The following is a 20,685-nucleotide window of genomic DNA, read 5'->3' on the forward strand; positions in this document are numbered from 1 at the left end:
TTATTAAAATACATCTTTAGGGAACTCAACTTTGTAAGTGGGAAGTTATAAAGAGAATGTTCTACATACGTATTTTTGTTATGGTTCATGGTTATTTATTAGAATATTTTTTGTGCTTTTACTCTTTCAAATTTAAGACCCTGACATAATCACACTCAACACCTTTCAGACACCAGCACTGCTACTCCTCTGCTGATACGGTGAGTCAAGGCACCTTGCACACTGAAGGGACAACACAGCAGGAAAGCAGACCTAGTAACTGTTCAGTTTGTCTCTAAATCTGAGGCCGACAAGGTAGATGCAGCCATTTTTCTGATGCAGGAATTGCGACTGGCCAAAGTGCAGTGAGTCTTGCAGCTGTTACCTTCCAATCAGGTCCTCCTTGATGGTCCCCAGGTACAACACAGCCCTTAAAGTACTTAGATATTTTGATCAACTTTTTGTTTTTAAAATTGAGAATTATTGTCAAACTCCTACATCAAAAATTAAAGGGAACACTTGGTATATAAAGACCAAACCTAGTTAAGCTGGTGCAAGTAACTGGTTTATTTTGGAGCATGCAATGTACAAAGCAAAAGTACAATTAGATAGTGAGGTTAAAAGACAAAAACCATATGATTCATTCTCTTTGAAGAACACATAGTCTAAAGAAAGAGAAATATAGACAAGAACATTTTTATGGTATTGAGCTGTTATAGACTAGAAACTGATTAAGCTGTGAGAGCCTAGTATATTCTATTTCTGATACCAGGTCACAGTATTAAAGACAATTTATTCAAACTAGTTTTCTCCCAATTCAGATTCAAGGGCATTGATAAAACTTAGACAAAATGGTCCTTGATTACTTGGTAAACCTGAACAGCAAGTTCTCCTTAGCTTTGAACTATGAAAATAAAGAAGGCTAAATTGATTTATAGGTAAATACAGTTAAAAACTGGCACTTGTCATTTACCCAACTCCTCACAAAACTTATGAGACATAGGAAAAATGAGAAAGTAATAGAGACCATTTTATGAAAAGATGGTTTCATTCCTTTTATTTCCAAAAGTAAAAAAAATGCATTCATGTGATAGCTTATGCATCAGAAAGATGGAGGGAGGGAGAGCGGGATAGGAGAGAGAGGAGAGGGAGAGAGGGAGACAGGGAGAGAGAGGAGAGGGAGAGAGGGAGAGAGGAGAAGGAGGGAGAGAGAGAGAGAGAGGGGGGGAGAACTGCAAAAGGTTTTCTTTAAGCTGAAGAAGTCATAGCATCTCAGGCCTTTCTTCAGTATAAAGTAGGTTCCGACGGGTATATTATATAGCTCCCACGAGTGGAAAAACCCCAGGATACTGTTTGCGTATTTACACTGAAAAATGAATGTCCTCTAGGGTGGGTTCTACTTACCAGTGATGCTTGAGACAAGAAGTGTTTCAGGTTTTGACTTTTGGGAGTTTGGAATACTTGCATATACTCTAATGATTTTATAGTCTCATTCCAAAATTAAATAAAAACAGCTCCAAAGTTCAAAATATTCTGGGCACTCTGATCAGTGCTCAAAAAGGTTCAGATTTCAGGGGCTGAAGAGATGGGAGATCAGTTAAAAGCACTTGCTCCTCTTTCAGAGATCCTGGTTCAATTCCCAGCACCCACATGGTGCTCATAGCCAGTTACAGGGGACCTGATGACCTTTCTGCCCCCACCCCACCCCCACTCCACCCCTATTCCCAGGCACACACACTGGAGCTCAGACATCTATGCAGGCACTCATACATACATATGTTTAAAAGCTTCAGATTTCAGAGCATTCCAACTTAGATTTTGATTGTGGATATTCAACCAGCAACACAAATTCAAAAGACAACTGTCTGCTTGTCTGACTTAAACTAAGCCGCTCTGGTAGGGTGCTACAAAAATAAAGAAAAGATAATTCAGGAAAGGGACTGAATGTGAGGTAGATTCCAGAGAGGGGTAGCAATTCCCACATGGCACAGCAAACAGGAGCCCTTTTGCTTGCTGTTAATACAAGATGGGCCTCTTTAGCTATTTCATTTCTGATTACTCCACTGTCATAATTATTCCTAATCTATCCTAAAGTACTTATTTACATTTTAACATCTCTGATACTGCCTAACAATAGATGCAATAAGAAAACATTGCCGTCTTTTAATTGGCATTTTTCTTAATGAGACATTAAAATTGTGGATCTTGTAATCCATGAAATATAGAGAAATATAAAAAGAATGGTACTTGCAAGAATTTTTTTTACCTTGTTCTCAAATACTGAAATCATTAGCAGTCAAGAGTGTTAAAATTCTTAGCAGCTTCTTCATAGAATAAACAAAGGGGCATGAAGATTGAACCAAAATGAGACAGAATTTCAGCCATTTAACATGTCCTTAGGATTTTATATTCGGTCTGGGATTAAGAAACAATAAGTAGTAGCTAATCATGAGCTACATCTAAAAAATGCCACATAAGAAGGGGTGGGGGGCTTATCTGAAGATTGCCACAGATGGGGAAGTTGCTAAGAAACCTGAAAGCAGTTTTCTAGATTTTTCCCCCTACAAGTTCTTTCATTTTAAACAGCCTCTCTCTAAATGTTTTTTTTTACCCTGTGTATATCTGGGTACATGTATGTGCAAAGTGGGGAGGTCAGAGGTCACCACAAGTGTCAAGTGCTTTACAAGAGACTAGGCTGCTTGGCTACTGACTCTCAGGGATCTGCCTACCTTTGCAATTCCAGAGCTGGGATTACAGGCATGTGCCACCACGCCTGGCTTTTTAAAATGGGTTCTGAGATCCAAGTCAGGTCCCCATGCTTGTAAGGCAAGCAGTTTACCATCTGAGCTATCTCCTCGGGTTTTTTTTTTGTTGTTGTTGTTATTGTTTTTTGTTTGGTTTGTTTTGTTTTGTTTAATAGGAAAAAGTCACCCAGGGAAAGAGGAAGCACTAAAGTTCTATCCTGATTTACAAAAGGAGAGGATGACAAAAGTGCTCAAGGACACTCAATGAACATGTGCTTTGTGACTGAGTACACAGTCGAGCAGAAGGGGAGAATGCCAGAAGTTCCATGAAAATACCAGAACATTAAAAATGGACTGAGGGGTCCTGTCAGAGGACAGGCTCTCCACATTGGGATTCTCCAGTCCGAACGAGTACTTAGGCCATTTTTAATGACGCAGAGGTGCACTCACAGGACAGTAGTTTTCCAGCACTTAGGTAGAAACAGCAGAAGCGGTTTTGCTGGGCAGTTACCAAGGTCTGTTTCTAACCTAAATGCTGTTTTGGTTTCCTGCCCTCAATTTCTATGAAAATAAACACTGTGAAAGAAAAATAAGTACGAACACCCTCCTTACAGGATGAGGCTCCAAGACTGTTGAGTTTATTCAGAAATTACATCAGTTTTTATGTGCAGAGCTTCCACTTTGAAGAGGACTACTCATGCAGCAAAAAGACAGCCTGATTTCATCCCTCAAGTTGCTTGCCTGAGGAGCTCAGTTCCTTCCAATCGATATGGATTTTTGCACCTACTGGGCAATGCTGCCAATAGCACTACACCTCTGATGTAGTGCTTACTCACCTTAACAGTTACATAAAGTACATGATGATGTCCCAAGAACACTAAGCAATATAGACCACAGCTCCCTTACCTGCTGTACAGAATTCTATAATTTCACTCCACTCAGACACAACGTAATCGCCATCAACTTGTTTTGAGGCAGTCTGCACCGCTACCGTATACTCAGTCCTTGGGCTCAAGAACCAGTGTCCACGAACAGTCATTGGCAAGGGAACAGCTTTTGCCACCAACTTTGTTGGGACATCCTAAGGGGACAAAAAGAAAGAAAGAAGAGGCAGGAAAAAAATAAAGGGGAGGAAAGGGTAGAGAGTCAGGAAGGCTATTAAAACATAACTTCCATCAACTGTTAACAGTAGAGAGGAGCCTAAAACTGGCTAAGAGCAGGGTTCCTCTTAAAGAACACCCTATAATTATCATATTTAAACTATTTATTCTCCATATGCAGAAATTAACCCAGGAAGACAAAGAGACAGGTTTAACATTCTACAGCCCAGAAAGAGAAAAAGACTTGTATTCCAGCTGCCATTATTTATAACATACTGCTATCTTCCTCAAAACAGATCTTTTAAAAAGACATAAAATAAAATAAAAATAAAAATAAAAAAGACACAAAATAAACAAGATTTAAAGTCTATTAAATTAAAAATATATTTGCTTGATTTTTATGACTTGATAATTTTACTTACTAGAGAAGCTCATTACTAAATATTTTATATGTAAAGGAGAGGATGCTTTAAAAGTAAATATTAAAGCAGACCATCTGTTTCACATACAGATTAGGTAACTTTCACACAAGTATGGTGTCTATGTGTCTGAGAAAAGATTAGGTCTTTTCAAGTACCAACTGATAAGTTAACCTGTGGGCTGAACACTCACTACACTTGCAAGGTTGTGGTATTATTCATGGCTGAAGTAGAGGTCAAGCCTTGAAGTAGTCATCCTTTAGTGTTAAGCACTCAAAGATGCTTCAAGAAGGCAAATGACCAGCCAGGAGAGCACCCCGCCCCAACAGAACTGGAACTTGATAAGTAACGGATGAATAGCAAGTTCTTTCTTTCTGCAGTAGGTAAAGTCCTCATTACATATAGTTTGTGCATCTCTGCATACAGTAAAAGGCAACGACACCGGAGAGATAAGACGAGGCATCAAATTTTCCCAAGTTAAAAATGAATAGCATGATCTCTTTCAAAGAACAGGTTTTTGTCTGGTTTTATCACCAGTAAAAACAGTGAGGCATAAGAGAAACACTCGAGCCAGGTAATGGTTGCTGCTAACAGCCACGTCTGCAGGAAGAGTTGTGTCAGGGGGCAGAGGACAGCGTGGGCAGCAGGTAAATGCTACATGTCTGCAACATGTGAAGGCTAGGAATTCTCATGCTCAAACAAAGAGCTCCCCACTCTCTCCCCCAATTTTTGACTCTCTAGGGTATATTTTCAGGCCTAAAGTGTTTAATCAAATCCCCACAAGTTTATAAGCCAATCGGTGTGACTCAGGGAAGGATGCGTGCTTCCCTGGAAAACTATACAGAGCCCATGGCATATTCTTCTGCTTCTGCTTCCACGGAAGGATATTTAGAGTAAATTAGTAAACAATTTAGCTATTCTTGTCTACACAGGGTAACTGAATTCTGAGTAGAGATAAGCCTTTCCTTCCCCTCCAAACTCTACTGCCCTCTCCAAGCCAGTTTTGACTTTATTGCACAGATTTTAATATAACTGACTTATAAATGGATTATCTCTTGAACTATCCTTATAGCACATGGTCAATTCCTTTTAAAATTTTATGGGGATAATGTTTTAAGTCACATGTAATTTTGATTCCTCTCAACGTCAAATCTCTAAGTCATTGAAATTAGTCTTTCTTTTAAAATGCCGTCATGCTTAAAATGTTTTCAAGATGAAATGACCTAAGTGTACATCGACTTTACCTTATGTTTAAATTTATTAGAGTTCTTGTTCTCTTTCTTGTTGAGGTCAATGAAATAGTGTGTAATGCGGTCCTTTGACTTCGAGTCCATCTCCCATGAGATCTTGAAGGAGTCACATGTGATGTTACTTATTTTGATGTTATGTGGGACAGGTAGTTCTTCCATCTCTGCTATGCCACTGTCTTGAGATTTGTTACCTGCCAGAAAATAATGCATAGAAAAATTGGTTCTGATGAATAGATATTTCCAGTTTCCAAAATATTTAGTGGTATATATATTTCTGAAATCAATCATCTAAGTACTGAATCTAAGATTCCATTTTTCTCATGAAGTAATTGAAATAATAAAGATATATATAAGGCTATATCACTGGTTAAAAAACAGATGGTTCAATTCTATGACCGCTATATATCTATTTCCCAATTTCTGACTTATAAAAACACATTGAGGATTCATCTTGCCTATGAAATATGAGCTTTACCTGGTTAGGTTTCTCTGAAAAGCCTCCAAGGCCCATTTCCTCTGCATTACCAGTCAATTCTGATCCTAAGTAATGAAGATGTCTTGACCCAGAGGGTGGTACAGAAATGCTGATAATTAAGTGGTCCAGTCAAATGAAGGAAATGCTTATGTAATGTAAGAGGCAGCAATGGAAGATGACAGAACTTGCTATTTCACCTTGGAAATACCATATAGGACAATGTACAAAGGTGATATATATATTTAACTAATATTAAATACGACTCATTCACTTGGCCAAGGTTTTTTGTAGTAATCATTTCTCTAAGATGGCTTGATGGGTTTAATTTTGAGTGCTGAAATAGCAGATATGGCTAAAGATAAAGGCTGACTGCCAAGCTGACTGATCTCGTTAAAATCATCTGTACATTTCCACTGGAGGAAACTATTACCACTGTTCCAGCAGTATAACACAATGGCTGAAGGACAAAAAGAGAAAATATACATGCATTTGCCACTTATACTTTTGCTATTTATCTCATTCAGCTAAATGTGATGCATAATTGATACATATCTCATGAAATATTTTTGTTGTTGTTGTTGTTAAAATGTGAGAAAAAATGTTACCTGAATTAAAATGTGGAGATCTGTGGGCACCAGGCATGCATGCAAGCAAAAACACTTATATACACAAAATAAAGGATAATAGTTCCGGCCATGATGCCTAAATGTTGGGTGATTCTAACATTTGTTGACACTGTGCTGACTAGTAACAGTGAATACAGAGCAAAGACATGGTTTCATAGTTTGTCTATCCAAACATGAATGCTACTTTAAAAATTATTTCACAAGCAGTTCCTAACGACAGCATTTATTGACATGCAGAATAAAAACATTGGCAGATTATGCTAGGAATATTTACATATGGCTTTCTCACTGAGCTTAAAGTGCCTTATATATTTGTACATTAATCCCATATCATATTTTTAAAGCCTGGGAGAAAAACCCCACACATCTTATCCATCCTTACCTACACCCGTGCCCCATTCCCTCGGCACTAGAAAGCCACTACTCTCCTATGTGTCTTTGCAGATGATCTGTTCTGCAAATTTCCTGTAAATGGCACACATGCTCCTTCACGATTGCTTCTTTCAAGCAACACAATGCGTTCCAGATTCACTTATGTTACATTGTGCTTTATTTACTTTTACTGCTGAACAGGGCCCCATTGTGTGGATATATCACCTTTTATTTATGCCATGATCCACTGATGGATACCACTTCAGCTGTTTTCACTTTGTACCTACCACAGATGCTGATGCTATCAACATTTGTGTACAAATTTTGGTGTGCACAACACTGAGTTCTCTTGTGAACATCCCTAGGAGTGGGAGGAGTTAGAAGATGAGATGATAACTCTCACTCACTGAGGAACCAGATGAATATTTTTCCAAAGAGGCTGCATCACTTGGCCGTCTCTCCAGCGGTGGGTGTGGACTCTTACCAAAATCTTTTAAAATCTGTCATTTTTACTGTAGTTGTCCTTTGTACCTTTGCCCAAATTAGGTTACAGCATTTTTAACTTTAGAAGGGTACAGCAACAAAGAACAATCTGAAACCAGGAAGATGCTCTAACAGACACTGAACATGCTGGTCCCTTGATTGAACACTATAATCCCCTCCCAGTGTGAGTAAAACAATTCTATTATACAAATTACCCAGCTTCAGGAACTTTGGTAGTGCAGCAGAAGTGGATTAAAACAATCGGTTACTATCACTGTTTATTTCCGTACTCAACTTGCCTCCTATGTAGCCAGGAGAAGGGCCCCAGACTTCTTTTTGGCATACTTCCAACTAACTACTTAATCAAGAATTTTCTTACCATCTTCTATCAACAGAGTATTCTAGTCCATGTTCTACTTTTCTGTGGCAGAACTGAAATCAGTACTTCTTTAAGAGCTATGGTTCAGTTTAGTAGAGAATGCTGGTAGAGACTAAAACCTAAGTTGTAGGTGCGATCAGCTTTGTTAAAATGTTACTGTTTGCAGGGCCTCCGCATGACTAGAAGAATCAGAAACCCATGCATGTGTGTCCGCTAATATCTATATTCATGTACTTACACAGGACAGCATCAGTGCTTACATTCACACACGAATTCTAATCCAGCAGCACACAGCAATACTCCCCCTTATAACCTCTACCATAATTTCAACAGTCAGAAAATTAATTTTAATTATTCATAATGTATTTATTTGTTCAACATAGAATACATGCAAGGAACTTCTGAACTGCAGTTTATTTCATTAAAGGAAGCAAATGTACTTCAATACTTACAATAGTTTTTTATCATTAGTCAAAGGTAAGTAGTCAAATATTACTTTGCAAAAATTACTTGGAAATCTGAACCAAGCTAACCCAAAATAGTTTCCAAATAAAAAAAATTAGTAAATCACATACACACTTAAGTTTTCTGCTTTTTCCAAATAAGATAGAAGACTGGGTAGATTTGTGCACATTAGATCAGTGTGTGTCAGACTAAGAAGCAATGATGGCCTTGTACTTTCCTGTATGCTTGAATATTTAAAAATATACTCAAAATTAAGTATACTAGCAAAAGCATATTTCCCTCAAAATGATTAAACACATTTTTTCATTGCCTTATGTTCAATACACAGTGTAGGTCCAAATGACTAACAAAAAGCAATAGTCAGGGAAATCTTACCTTTATGTTCCTGTTAAGCTTAGCCCCTGGGGACAGCTGATATATTTAAAATTAGATGCTCTAGTCTGGTTCATGGAGACCAGAAATACTGCACGACAACCTCTACTAATAACTGACAGAAACAATGAAATGCAAAGCATGCATAATACATGGAAAGGACCCAGACATCAAGGCAGCTCGCAGGTCTTTCTACTGCCCAATTATGTTCTCCTCTGGTGGTAGAAACCGGCTATGTCCTACAAATCTAGACACTGAAGGCTTACTTACAACAACACCAATTCTATCTTGATAACATATTTAATAAATAAGGACTCTTCACTAACATTTGCTGGTGAATATTGGTCTATTTAAAAGCAAGTCTGTTTAATTAAACATGTTTGTAACTGGGTATAGCTAAGCCCTCTCTGTTTTGTTTTGTTTTCCTGAAATCCTGGAGAGGAGGATATGCACACTACAGGTTCACCCCGTTAACCAGTAACCAATCACATCAATTTATGTGTTCTGATATTATTTATTTTTAGCAAAACTAAGCAACTATACATATATTTTATTCTCCTTACACAGTATTCATCTAACCAAAGCTCTTTAAAGTATTTGAAGGGATATCTAACCCTAACCCTAACCTTATCTCAAGTTTTAAAAATGTCTTGAAATCTAAGTGCTATTTACTCTATCTTCTACTTGTATGCTTTTCTTTTCAAACTAGTATTTTTTATTTGGTTTTAGAAAAAATGTGCTTTGAATCTTGTTACATTAAGAGGCTTAATATTTTTCCTATATCTTTTTAATTTTTGCCTTTATCTTTACTGTTTCCATTCTGGTATATTATTTTTGGAATCAAACAGCCCATCTCAGGATAAACACTGAATTCATTCTATTTGCTTCCACTGTATCACTCTTACATGCTTTAAGTATTTTCACCCATCATCTTCCATTAATCAGTCATTTAAGTATACCCCATAATTCTGACAGTGTTTTCTCTGTATTTTCCGAGAAATCCTATAATTTTTTTCTTCCTCTTTCACCAATGCATGACTAATAGAATTTGCTGCATTCTACCAAAGGAGAAAGTAGATTTTCACTCTTAATTTCTAGTTCTATTTACTGCATGTGACCAGGGTTGCATGAAAAGCTTAGTTGGCACTGTGTTTCAGTGACTGCTGCCCAAGGGCCATTCTCTGTTAGGCGGGGATGAAGGTGCCAGGGTAGATGCAGGTTTCTGAATTTTAAGTCACATTGTTGGTATGTTTTCCTTACTTTTATCCAGGACATCTATCTTATACAAAAAGTGCCATCTTAAATCCCTTACTGGTGAAAGAGTATTTCCCTAATAGTGCTCCCACATCAGGGGCTGCTGCTCGTCCATGTGGACGTTTGGGTTACTTGGCTTAGGAGGCCCTGTGTGTTCTCTGTTAGTTATGAACTGGCTTTAAACGTTTAAAACTGCCCTTTGTCCTCCTAGCTTGAATTACTATCCAACTGACAGGAGAGCATTTATTATCTTTCTGTGCATTTGCTCTGTCATTTATTTTCAGACAGCTAAATGACTATTTTAAGTATCTCTATATCATGTTTTAAGACCAAAAGTGATTTTTAAGTGCATAGTAGATGAACTAAGCACATTTAGCATTGTGGTAGTCACAGATCTGTCACAGACCTCATGTCTGTTCTTCTTTGCTGCTTGTGTTTCTTCCTGTATACTCTTTTGCTTGTTTTCTTTTTTGAAAAAATATTTATTTATTATTTATACATATTCTGCTCGCATGTATGCCTGCCCACCAGAAGAGGGCACCAGATCTCATTGTAGATGGTTATGAGCTACAATGTGGTTGCTGGGAATTGAACTCAGGACCTTTGGAAGAGCAGTCAGTGCTCTTAACCTCTGAGCCATCTCTCCAGCCTCTTGCTTGTTTTCTTTAAATACTATATATTTCACTCATGGTGACCATTGTGTGTGTTTTCAAAGTGTGCCTAACCTCCTTGTTCACTTAATCTTTTCTCACGAGTCTTCCCATTAAGAATGGCAAATGTTGGTGTCACACGCTGTCTCCTTAACCATCAATGAGTGTGATTCACATTTTCCCTTTACTATTTTCAGTTCTGTAATTACTAACTTGCCATGATATACTTTTACATATTTTTCTTCTTATTTTTTCCTTTAAAGAAGCAGGCAGCCGCAAAAGAGGACATGCCATTCTGTAAGCGACATGCCTGGACTCTGGGACTAATGAGGAAAGTAGGGCTCAGAGTCAGAGGCGAAGGGATCCATGGGCCGACCTCACACTCAAGGCAAAGGACAATGTGAACTTTAAAATCTCATTTTCAATTGGGTATTTATTTTGATACTTCTAATCAATCATTACAGATTACGTATTCCCATTATGCTAATCCTAAGCATTTTCCTATGCCTATTGCTGCATCGCACTTGTACAAGGACCCAACTGTGAGAGAATGGTTAGGTGCATGCCTACAGGCCAAACAGACTTAGAGATGTGTGAAGCCTCTAGGCTGCTTCTTCATGGGCCAGCCAGTATAGAAAGAGGTAATAACCCACGTGTGAAAACCTAACTTGTGGCCTGTATTAGACAATCATTGTCAGCTGATTCAGCTTAAACACACATAAAGGGAAAGTATTAAAACTACTCTCTTCTGTGGTCTAATTAATATATAACTCTGCTAACACTGTGGACTGTCAATAACCCTAGTACTCTTTAATGATTTATTTCTTTGGAAATTTCATTTTGTGGACATTTGTTAGTGTCCATATATATCTAAGTACTTTTTAGAAACCCATATGTTAAAAGAGACTTCAATTTTTTTTAGTTTTGATGTAATATTTATGTATGAATTTAATTTCATATCATGTTTCTCTCTCAAATATATTTTTCCCTTTTTATTTTCTGTGGGCAAAATTCTATTGCAGAGCATCTCCGAATGCTGTTTTTAACATTTTGTTTAAGCTCAGTTTGCTGTGGTGCTTGGTAACGCACAAGGAGGAAGTCTCAAGCTTTATCTGCATGTGTCACCTTTCATTGTTCTTTTCTGTACACCTAACATTTAAGCTGCTCGTCAACAGTTTTCTTTGTATCTAGGCTTCCAGTGCCTCTAATTATCTGCATTTCTAAATAGTTTCACATCCAAATAAGTAATTTTTTTTGAGGAGCATCTACACAGTAGTTGTGATCCAAACAGTATTTCATCCAAATTTTCATTTGCAAAATCATAAAACATAAAAGCATAACACCAAGTCATAGCCACTATTCCTGTTGGGTTAGGATTGACAGCGGAGGACATGGAACACCAGCTGTGGCAGCGTGAGCCAACAGCTCAAGAGAAACACTGACACCTGTATTTCAGTAAAAACTTTTGTCTCCTTTCTCTGATGCCAACCTATGAAGTCAAAACAGGGCAACATAACTATTATCAAACTCAGCAGCCCAATAACCAGGGCTGAGGAGAAGCTGAATGTAGTAGTATGCACCTTACTTTTAGAGAGTTCAGCTTTTATGAAAATCAAAACCCAAACCCAAAAACCAAACCAAAACAACAACAAAAAAACCCTGTTTATCCTGCAGGGCTGACCCTTCCCATACAACAATGGACTTTCCAGTTCATAGACGAAACAAATTTCCAATTTTACTAACATACAAAATTAATATGTCATATTCCTATTCAATTCATTTCTAGTAGCTGTGTTTGGTGTGAAAGTCTAAGTTAAATTATCTAATACATTTTAAAGCAGAAGTGGATCAATGTCCCTAAAGTTGAACCAAGGAATAGTAAAATGCAACAAATGAAAACACATATACATGTATCCACTCAAACATACCACACTGAAAAAAAAAATTAGAAAGGACACTTCTTTACCTACTTAACATCGGAAACTAGAAATCTATGTATATATGTACTTGGGTCAAAAGGAATAAAATGTAATGGTTTCTTGTTACCTTTCCTTATAAAAGCAAAGCCAAAATGACAAAAGATCACAATATTAAACGCGTTTTCAAGATGAAGTAAATTTTTTCAGCAGCATTAAAAAAACCACACGGTGTGTACAGCTGGAAAGTCTCTGACAGATGGTAACATGAAACAGGAACAGTTTTTCTAAAGTTCAGCAGAAATTTGTAGTAAAAGGGATAATTTGATATGATTATAAAAAAACAGCTGACAGTTTAAGCTAAGCCTCTCCTACTTTCTAGGCAAACTAAGGTACAAATAATAACTACAATAGACAATATTTAAATACAGCATGAGGTCAGACTGTTTAGAAAAATGTATGAGCACTGACATTAGCAAGACAGTATTCTAAATCCTTAGCACACACTTTTATTTCTTTCCTTTAATGAGTGTGTGTGTGTGTGTGTGTGTGTCTGTGAATGTATGTTACATGTGATCAGGTGTCATCCAGGCCAGAAGAGGGCATTGGATCCCCTAGAGTTGAGTTTTATGTAGTCGTGAGCTACCTACTGTGGGTGCTGGGAAATGAACTCAGGTCCTCTGCAAGAGCAAGTGCCCTTAACCACTGAGGGAAGTTTAAGACAAGTATTAGTGTCATCTAGATTCTAACAAGGGAAGAAATGGGGTACACACAAAGACGTTTCATAACATGTTCAATACCTAACAACTGGTATAAAAGCCAGGATCTCAAACCAAGTGTTGGAGCATTCAGTGTGGGCTCATGACCATCAAACCACCCCCAGATGGCCTGCCTTACCTGCTCTAGAACTACTTGCGTTCTGGGGAAGGGGTGGGGGAGGGAATCCCAGCACATTCACTGTCCTTGATCTATAGACTAGAAATGGTCTGCATGACAATCTAAAGTCACTTCTAGCTCTGAAATATGAATCATTAGAGTTACTATATTTTGTCAAGCTTAGTTTTCTTGAACTTAAAAAAAAAGTGTCTACATGTATGACTGTGCATACATGTGGTACCCAAGGAGGCTAGAATGGAGCAGTGGATCCTCTGGAACTGGAGTTTTGATGGTTGTGAGCTGAGCCACGTGGCGGATGGGAACTGAACCTGGGTCCTCTGAAAGAGCAGCCAGTGCTCGTAACTGCTGGGCTATCCCTCTGGCCCCTCAAGTTTCTTGTTTTTGTTTTTGCACTTTTATTGTTTATTTGTTGGAAGTACTTCTGACTATCTGATGATTAAATATATGCTTGCATTCAGGATTCTTTTATCATTATTTCCTTGCACCAAGTCATTGAGTATCAAGCACACATTCTCTCACTAGGATGTTGTGTAGTCTTAGCTAAATCATTGAACATCTTTAAAAATGGAGACTGTCAATTACTTCCATTTTTCTTGATATTTTCATTTTCTTTATTTTCCATATGATATGTGCATGTGTGTTCACATGTATGTGTTCCTGCAAGCACACTGGCACTCATGTGTGCATGGAGGCCAGAAGTTGATGTCAGATGACTTCCTCCTCATTTTCTACCTTACACACCGAGGCAGGGACTCTCCCTTGAACCCAGGGCCTGGTGGCTGAGCTAGTCTAGCTAGCCAGCTTGTTCCCGGGATCCTCTCTTTCTGCTTCCTGAGGCTGACATTACAGGAAGGCCTCTGCATCTACCTGGCATTTATGTGTCTTCCTCTGAGATAGAAAAGGACATTGGGTATTGGGGACCCAAACCCTAGTTGTCACCCTTGTGCAGTAAAAGTGCTTTACCCAACACTCCATCCCCTCAGCTCTTTGCTGCTGTTCTTGACTTGTTCTTTAAAACTGGTCCTACGTCCTGTTTCCTGAAATCCTTGCCTGACTGTTGCTGGGACTTCAGAAAGCTTGTCTCAGGGCCCTTCGGGCACTGTCAGTGTGTACAGACAGGCCAGAGCCTTCCCCTCCACTCCACTCTCTCATACTGTGTGGACTTTAGAATCAAAGAATTGAGATCAGATATCGGTTACTTCTAGTTCTATTATTTGAGATTACTTAGATTATTTGTGTTCAAGTGATTTAACTTACAGTTAAAGACTTTCATAACACCAGTAGAGGTAGCTTGACCAAGAAGCTGATGAAGCTTACATTTTAAGATACCCTCACTTATATTTATGGCATTTTATTTTTATATCCAAAATGTTATGCTTCTTTTCCCAAGGCACCCAAAATTTCATATACTTGATGCACTATAAAATATGGATCCATTGTTGCCTATAATAATAATACAAATATACAATCCTTAGTGGGGGGACTTGGATGACTCAGAGTACTGGTCTGAGGTTGATTTCAAGGAGATGTAAGTTAGTTAGGGCTTTGTTTTCTTTGGTTTGTCAACTGCAAAACAATAGTGGCTGAACAGAATGTGGGTTTTCCTGAGTATAGAGGGCTAAGTGTGAAAAAGAACCAACTCTCAAACAAGGCAGGCATGATGCAATGTTATTATATGTATCCAGGAAAACCTGACTTACACTCACTCTTTCTTACTTTCTGGTTATGAATCCTTATAAATGTGTTTAATAATATTTTAATTGAATGATTTATAAAAGAAAATTCACTATGTGCCACATTTTGGACAGTTGTTTTCCATATTTACTCTTTCACTGTGAGATAACTGTATATAATATGTTTTAAAATGCAATGAATACCAGCATTATAATAGCCACAGAGGTCAGAGTGCACAGAAGCATCTGAGACCCTCTACACGAACTCAGTGTTTCATGTAAAAAGCACACAGAGAAAATGAAGATGGACATCTTTATGCCCTAGGGAAAAATAAAATTGCATCTTAAAACATTCAAGTGCCATAACTGACAAGTTACTTAGTTATTTTATATTTTTCCAATTTTCACCATGCAAACTTGTAAACAAGACAATCCACTGCACTCCAATGTGTTTTCCTTTAAAGATGAGGCTGTGCTCAGAGAAATGTCATGAAGTTGATAAGCTCAATGACACCCATCTTCCTAAATAAGAAGAAAAGATGTTTTATTCCCTCCTATCATTTCAAATTTCCTTCGTACTTGACGGTTAAAAGGTGTCTTGGTTTCAAAACAAATATAGGTGATAATGTGTTTTTGTAAAAGGTAGTACAGTATACTATAAGCTGCCGACTAAGGGTTATGAAAGGAAAAAGTCGTTCTTCCTAGGTAAATCTGTGCATTACTTTCCTATTCACCATGACCAAACACCTCACGTGCACCTATGAGAGGAGGGGTGAGGACTTATTTCTGGCTCACCATTTGAGGAGATATAGTCCCTTGTGCTGGGAAAGGCACAGCAGCAGGAGTACCAGGATTGGTCCCACTGAGGCCACCCACAGTCAGAAAGCAGAGAGTGCTGGGTGCTGTTGCTCATCACCTTTCTCTTTTCTCCCTCGGATTCAGTCCAAGATCCCAGACCCTGGGGTGAGCCACCTATGTTTAGCACTAGCCTTCCGTCCTCAGTTAAACCTCTCTGAAAAAGTCCTCAGAAATCTGTCTCCTAAGTGATTCTAAATGCAGGCAAGCCGACAGGTAAGATTAACCATCACAGGTCCACCCTGTGTCAACATAGTATCCACACACAGCACTTTTAAACTGTTAACAGTAAATATATAAGATTTTGAAGTTGGGTCTCACCCCTGACTAGTTTTTTTTTTTAATCAAACCTTTACCCTGGCAGTTAGAAGGTCATGACTTCTATTCGACAGACATGCACGTTTGTTGGCTGCTCATCAGTACAAGAGGATCAGAGCTGAGTCTGTGAGACTCTGTGGTCCATGCTTTCAGAATTGTGTATGACAGTCTAGGAACATGCATATGTGTATACATGTAGATTCTAAACCCTCACTGCTACAGATAACTTATTTGCTTCCCTTCATAACCAAATTTCTCAGGACACTTGCCTTTTTCTTTAATCCTTACATACTCATAAGCTCAGTCACATTTAGTTTCAGTCTCTGGGACTCCAGCAGATGCCCTCTTGTCGAGTGGCAGCAACAGCTCCCTTTCCACCCTCCTCCAACTTCCCTGTCACGGGGCTCAGGACATGCTACTTCATACACACTTGCACTAGGGGAACATCTGAAGGCACCCACTTTACCGCATGAAAAGTTCTGACATTCTTCCAAAGTAGGTGAGAAGACTCATCCTGAAGTATCTTCCCTATGTCTAGAAGAATGCCATTATCCCTAAGATCTGGAGAGGAATCTCAACAACCCAAACGCCCCCTACAATCATCTATTTCTTCATCACACTGAACACAGGCTACACAAATTTCCCTGTTTCTTATACCTTCATTTCTAAGAGCCCTCCATAAACTTGGATGTTTTCCTCTTGGTAACCTTGGTTACATAGGTCTTAGGCATAGATTGTTTTAGAATTAGGTAAGTGATGTATGAGACTGTCCCCTCCGCCGCCTCCAGCACTTACTCTTTCCTGTGCGTGAGAACTTTGTCATACCAAAAGTTAGTGTTTCTCAGGGGTCTGCTGGAGACTCTTTCCTGATAAATGCTACCTTTCGGAATGAACACCACACCTTAAGCCATAATAGAAATGCAATGTGACTGCACCTCGCTACACTTCATGTTGTACATCAAAGACACCTCAAATCTAAAATAATATGAAACACAGCATTTACTTATTCTCCTCCAAATTACTCCCCAACTCAGTATTCTGTACTTTAACAAATGACCCCATCTACTGAGCTGCAACATCTATAAAATTTATTCTTCAACACCTAATGCAGGTTAATGGTCTTTTGTTATTTTTCTAGAGCATCAATTTTTTTCCTACTTGAAAGCTTTGTTCTGTAACCTACAATGCTTTACTTCCAGTGTCCTTAAAAAATGTCTATTTCTTCTCATATCCAAATTGGTTTTCTAACATTAAAACCCATCCATCGATGCATTTATTCATAGGTATACAGGACTTCACTGTGTACCTTGGGCTGGCCTGGAACTTTCTAGTTAGTTCAGGATGGCCTTAACTTTAGGATCCTCTTACCTAAACTTCTAGAGTCTTGATATTACAAGTGTGTATGACCATACTTAGCTACATTCAAAACTATCTTTTAAAAAATCTTTTTATTTTTTTATATGTACTTGTGCATCTGTATGTACACATGAATGCAGATGCTCATCAAGGCCAGCAGAGGGTGTTATAGCCCTTGTAGCTGAAGTTGCAGATAGTTATGACATGCCCAGCGTGGATGCTGGGAACTGAACTCTGGTCCTCTGAAAGAGCAGCAAGCACTCAACCTCTGAGCCACCATTCCAGCCTCAAAACTAACTTCTGAATAAGAATTCTCTATAAATTTCCCCAAACGTACAACAATGACATTGGACTATTTAAGAAATGCAAAAAAAAAAAAATGGTTAGAAAAAATTAAGAAGAATGGGTAAGAAATAAGGCTGTAGTTGGAGGCGGGGCCAAATCCCATGGAGTTTTTTTTTTTTTTCAATACTAGAGAATGAGTACTAGTAATAGGCATTAGTGACTAGTTGGCATTACATTTAATTGCCATTTTGCACTTCTGTCAAATTCTTCTGAAGCACCAAGAGAGAACACAGGTTTAGGGAAAATAACTGTTCCAACATTAATGTATTTTATAAGGTTATGTTTAAGATATCTGATCTTAAAGTATATCTGCATTTTAACATACAATGAAAATAAGACAAATTACCTGTGTAAATAGCATCATGAACATATACCAAGAAACACATTTAATATTGCCATTAATATGTTACATTATAATGAGTCTTAAGGAGTCTTTGCATGTCAGAAAATTAAGACTGTAGAGCATTAAACCATAGGCAAAGTAGTCTGGGAAGAAGTCTCTAGACTATGAAGGAGATGTCACAGGAAAAGTTCAGCAGTTGATCCAGATGAAGCTCTTTGAAGTGTTTGTGAAGTTATAAAGGGTGTGTGTATAGGGGTGAAACACACATCTACCACACAGTACAAAGCATGTTCTGCTAGAAGTGGCCGTACTATATTTGACAATTTACCATTATTTCAACTTCAAATTTTACTGCTGTAAATTATATCATTACAATTTCATGAGTAAAGCTTTCAGCAAAGCAAGTGCTTTAAATATTAGTTTCCGAAATCAATAGTTTCTGCTCTGTTGAACTTCCTTTTTTTTTTTTTTTTGGTTATCACTAAAAATAACTTTGAAAGGTCTATTAAATTATTAAGTCCCAGAAAACGTAAGACAATACATAATTGGTCCAAATGCCCAACCATATGACATACAAAATGCTATATAAAAAGATGTTTGTTAAACAAAGTGAAAAAGTTATTTAAAAATAATCTGTAAGAACAAAATCTAAGTGTAAAAAGACTATAGCTTGCTGACAGTAGCGCTAAAAAAATACCCCACTGAACACTAAAATTGAGAGTTCAAGGTCAAATGTTAGGAATATATGTTAGAAATATATGTTCAAGGAGGCTGGAAAGATTGGTCAGTGCTTAAGAACATTGGCTGCTCTTCCAGAGGACCTGGGTTCAATTCTCAGCATCCACATGACAGCTCACAAGTATCTGCAACTTTAGTTCCAGTGACACCTACACAGACATACATGCAAGCAAAACATCAATGCAAATTTAAAAACAAAGAAATACATGTTCAAGCAAAAACTTCAAAAACAGATTTGGCAAATATCTTAGTTTCTCTTTAGCCTCCAGTGCCATTATTTTTCTGCCCATCTGAGGCCCAACATTTCAATTGTTTTATAAATTAACATTTCCTTCAAAGAAGACTATTTTGCTAAGAGAGAAAAAAAACCCAGTGCCTTCCACAGTAAATATGAAAACCTTACTATATAAAAGGAGGGAAATCTTTACATTGTGGGGCTTAGGCCATTGTTTCTATGTTAGCCACTCCATAGCTATTCCTTTCTAAAAAGAACTAGAACAGTTTTAGATGGTAAACTAACCTGCCCACTAGGCACCAGCTTCCTATCCTATGGCTTCCATGATGAAGCTGTCTGAAAGACAGGAAGGTTCGCATTGTAAGGAGGCAGAGGCAATGAGGCAGCTCGGAAAAAACTACCAACGTTTCCTTGCTCTCAAACTCTTCCTTAGGGAATCAGATGGATATTTCTCATAGCCTTCCTTTCAGATGGATTTTGTTTTCTAGACATATCACAGACATTTCAAAGCCAACTAGTCCACTTACTACTGAGCTTATTTTTTTTCCAGATTCTCTCCACTCAACTATTCCAAGCTTACTTGCTTGAGTCAAAAGATACCCAACCCCTAATCTTGCACATTAAGCCATCGATCATCACCTCTTGTTTCAATATCATCCTTTTAATATAATCACAAAACTCACAGATGTTTGCCTCATACATTGATATTCTTTGTCTGTCTCTCTGTCTCTGTCTCTGTCTCTGTCTCTGTCTCTCTCTCTCTCCCCCCACCCCCAGACCCCTGGTCTCCTGTGAGGATGCCATATGCCATGAGGATAGAGCCAGGGGAACACTTACTAGATGCAGGTTGCAGTCACCAAAGCTGTCATGTAAATAAGCCTGCTTTCTTTACGAATCCCGCTGGCTCTGGCACTTCCTCACGGCACCGGCACATGGGTTCTTATGGTCCCCCAGCTTAGGAAACCATGTGGTCATGCTTCTCAGAGCACTGCTTCTCCAGGTGTAGCCCCTGGATTACTAAGGGTAGCTCATCTGGAAACGTATTAGAAAAACAAAGTCTTGGGCTCCACCCCAGATCTAATCAACCACGGACCCAGGGAAGGAGGCCTAGCAACTGGTTCTGACAGGTCCTCCGGGGGATACACTTTGAGAACTGGACCCACTGACAAGAGACTTAAACTTTTTTTAGTACAGAGATGATTAGAGGACCAGTAAACATCATCATTTAGCTTTCTTTGTGATTATTTTAAGCTATTTAAAAACTGGGACACAAATAGTGCATATCAAACTCAGCTACAGTACCTGATTTGGCATAAATAGCAAAAAGAAAACTTTGCCTATTACATAGCATCTAAAAAGATGGGGCTCTACACCCTCTTGTGTATATTTAAGTATGTGTAAATATACGCTCAAGTGAAATTTCAAAAATGCTTTGGGTATT

General features: G+C 38.2%; 1 protein-coding gene across 2 annotated transcripts in view; it reads right to left on the reverse strand.

Annotated features, from left to right (window-relative positions):
* Window positions 1-20,685, reverse strand: part of PHYHIPL (phytanoyl-CoA 2-hydroxylase interacting protein like) — a 37,498-nt gene that overhangs the window by 8,466 nt on the left and 8,347 nt on the right. For both annotated transcript variants that reach the window (XM_084753986.1, XM_084753987.1), the window contains exons 2-3: window positions 5,487-5,683; window positions 3,630-3,804 (exon numbers count right to left, since the gene is read on the reverse strand). In XM_084753986.1, coding sequence (XP_084610112.1) covers window positions 3,630-3,804; window positions 5,487-5,683 — 372 coding nt within the window. The remainder of the gene's footprint in view (window positions 1-3,629; window positions 3,805-5,486; window positions 5,684-20,685) is intronic.

This window comes from Acomys minous (genome assembly GCF_964271855.1).
Source record: "Acomys minous genome assembly, chromosome: 13".
Lineage (NCBI taxonomy): Eukaryota > Metazoa > Chordata > Mammalia > Rodentia > Muridae > Acomys > Acomys minous.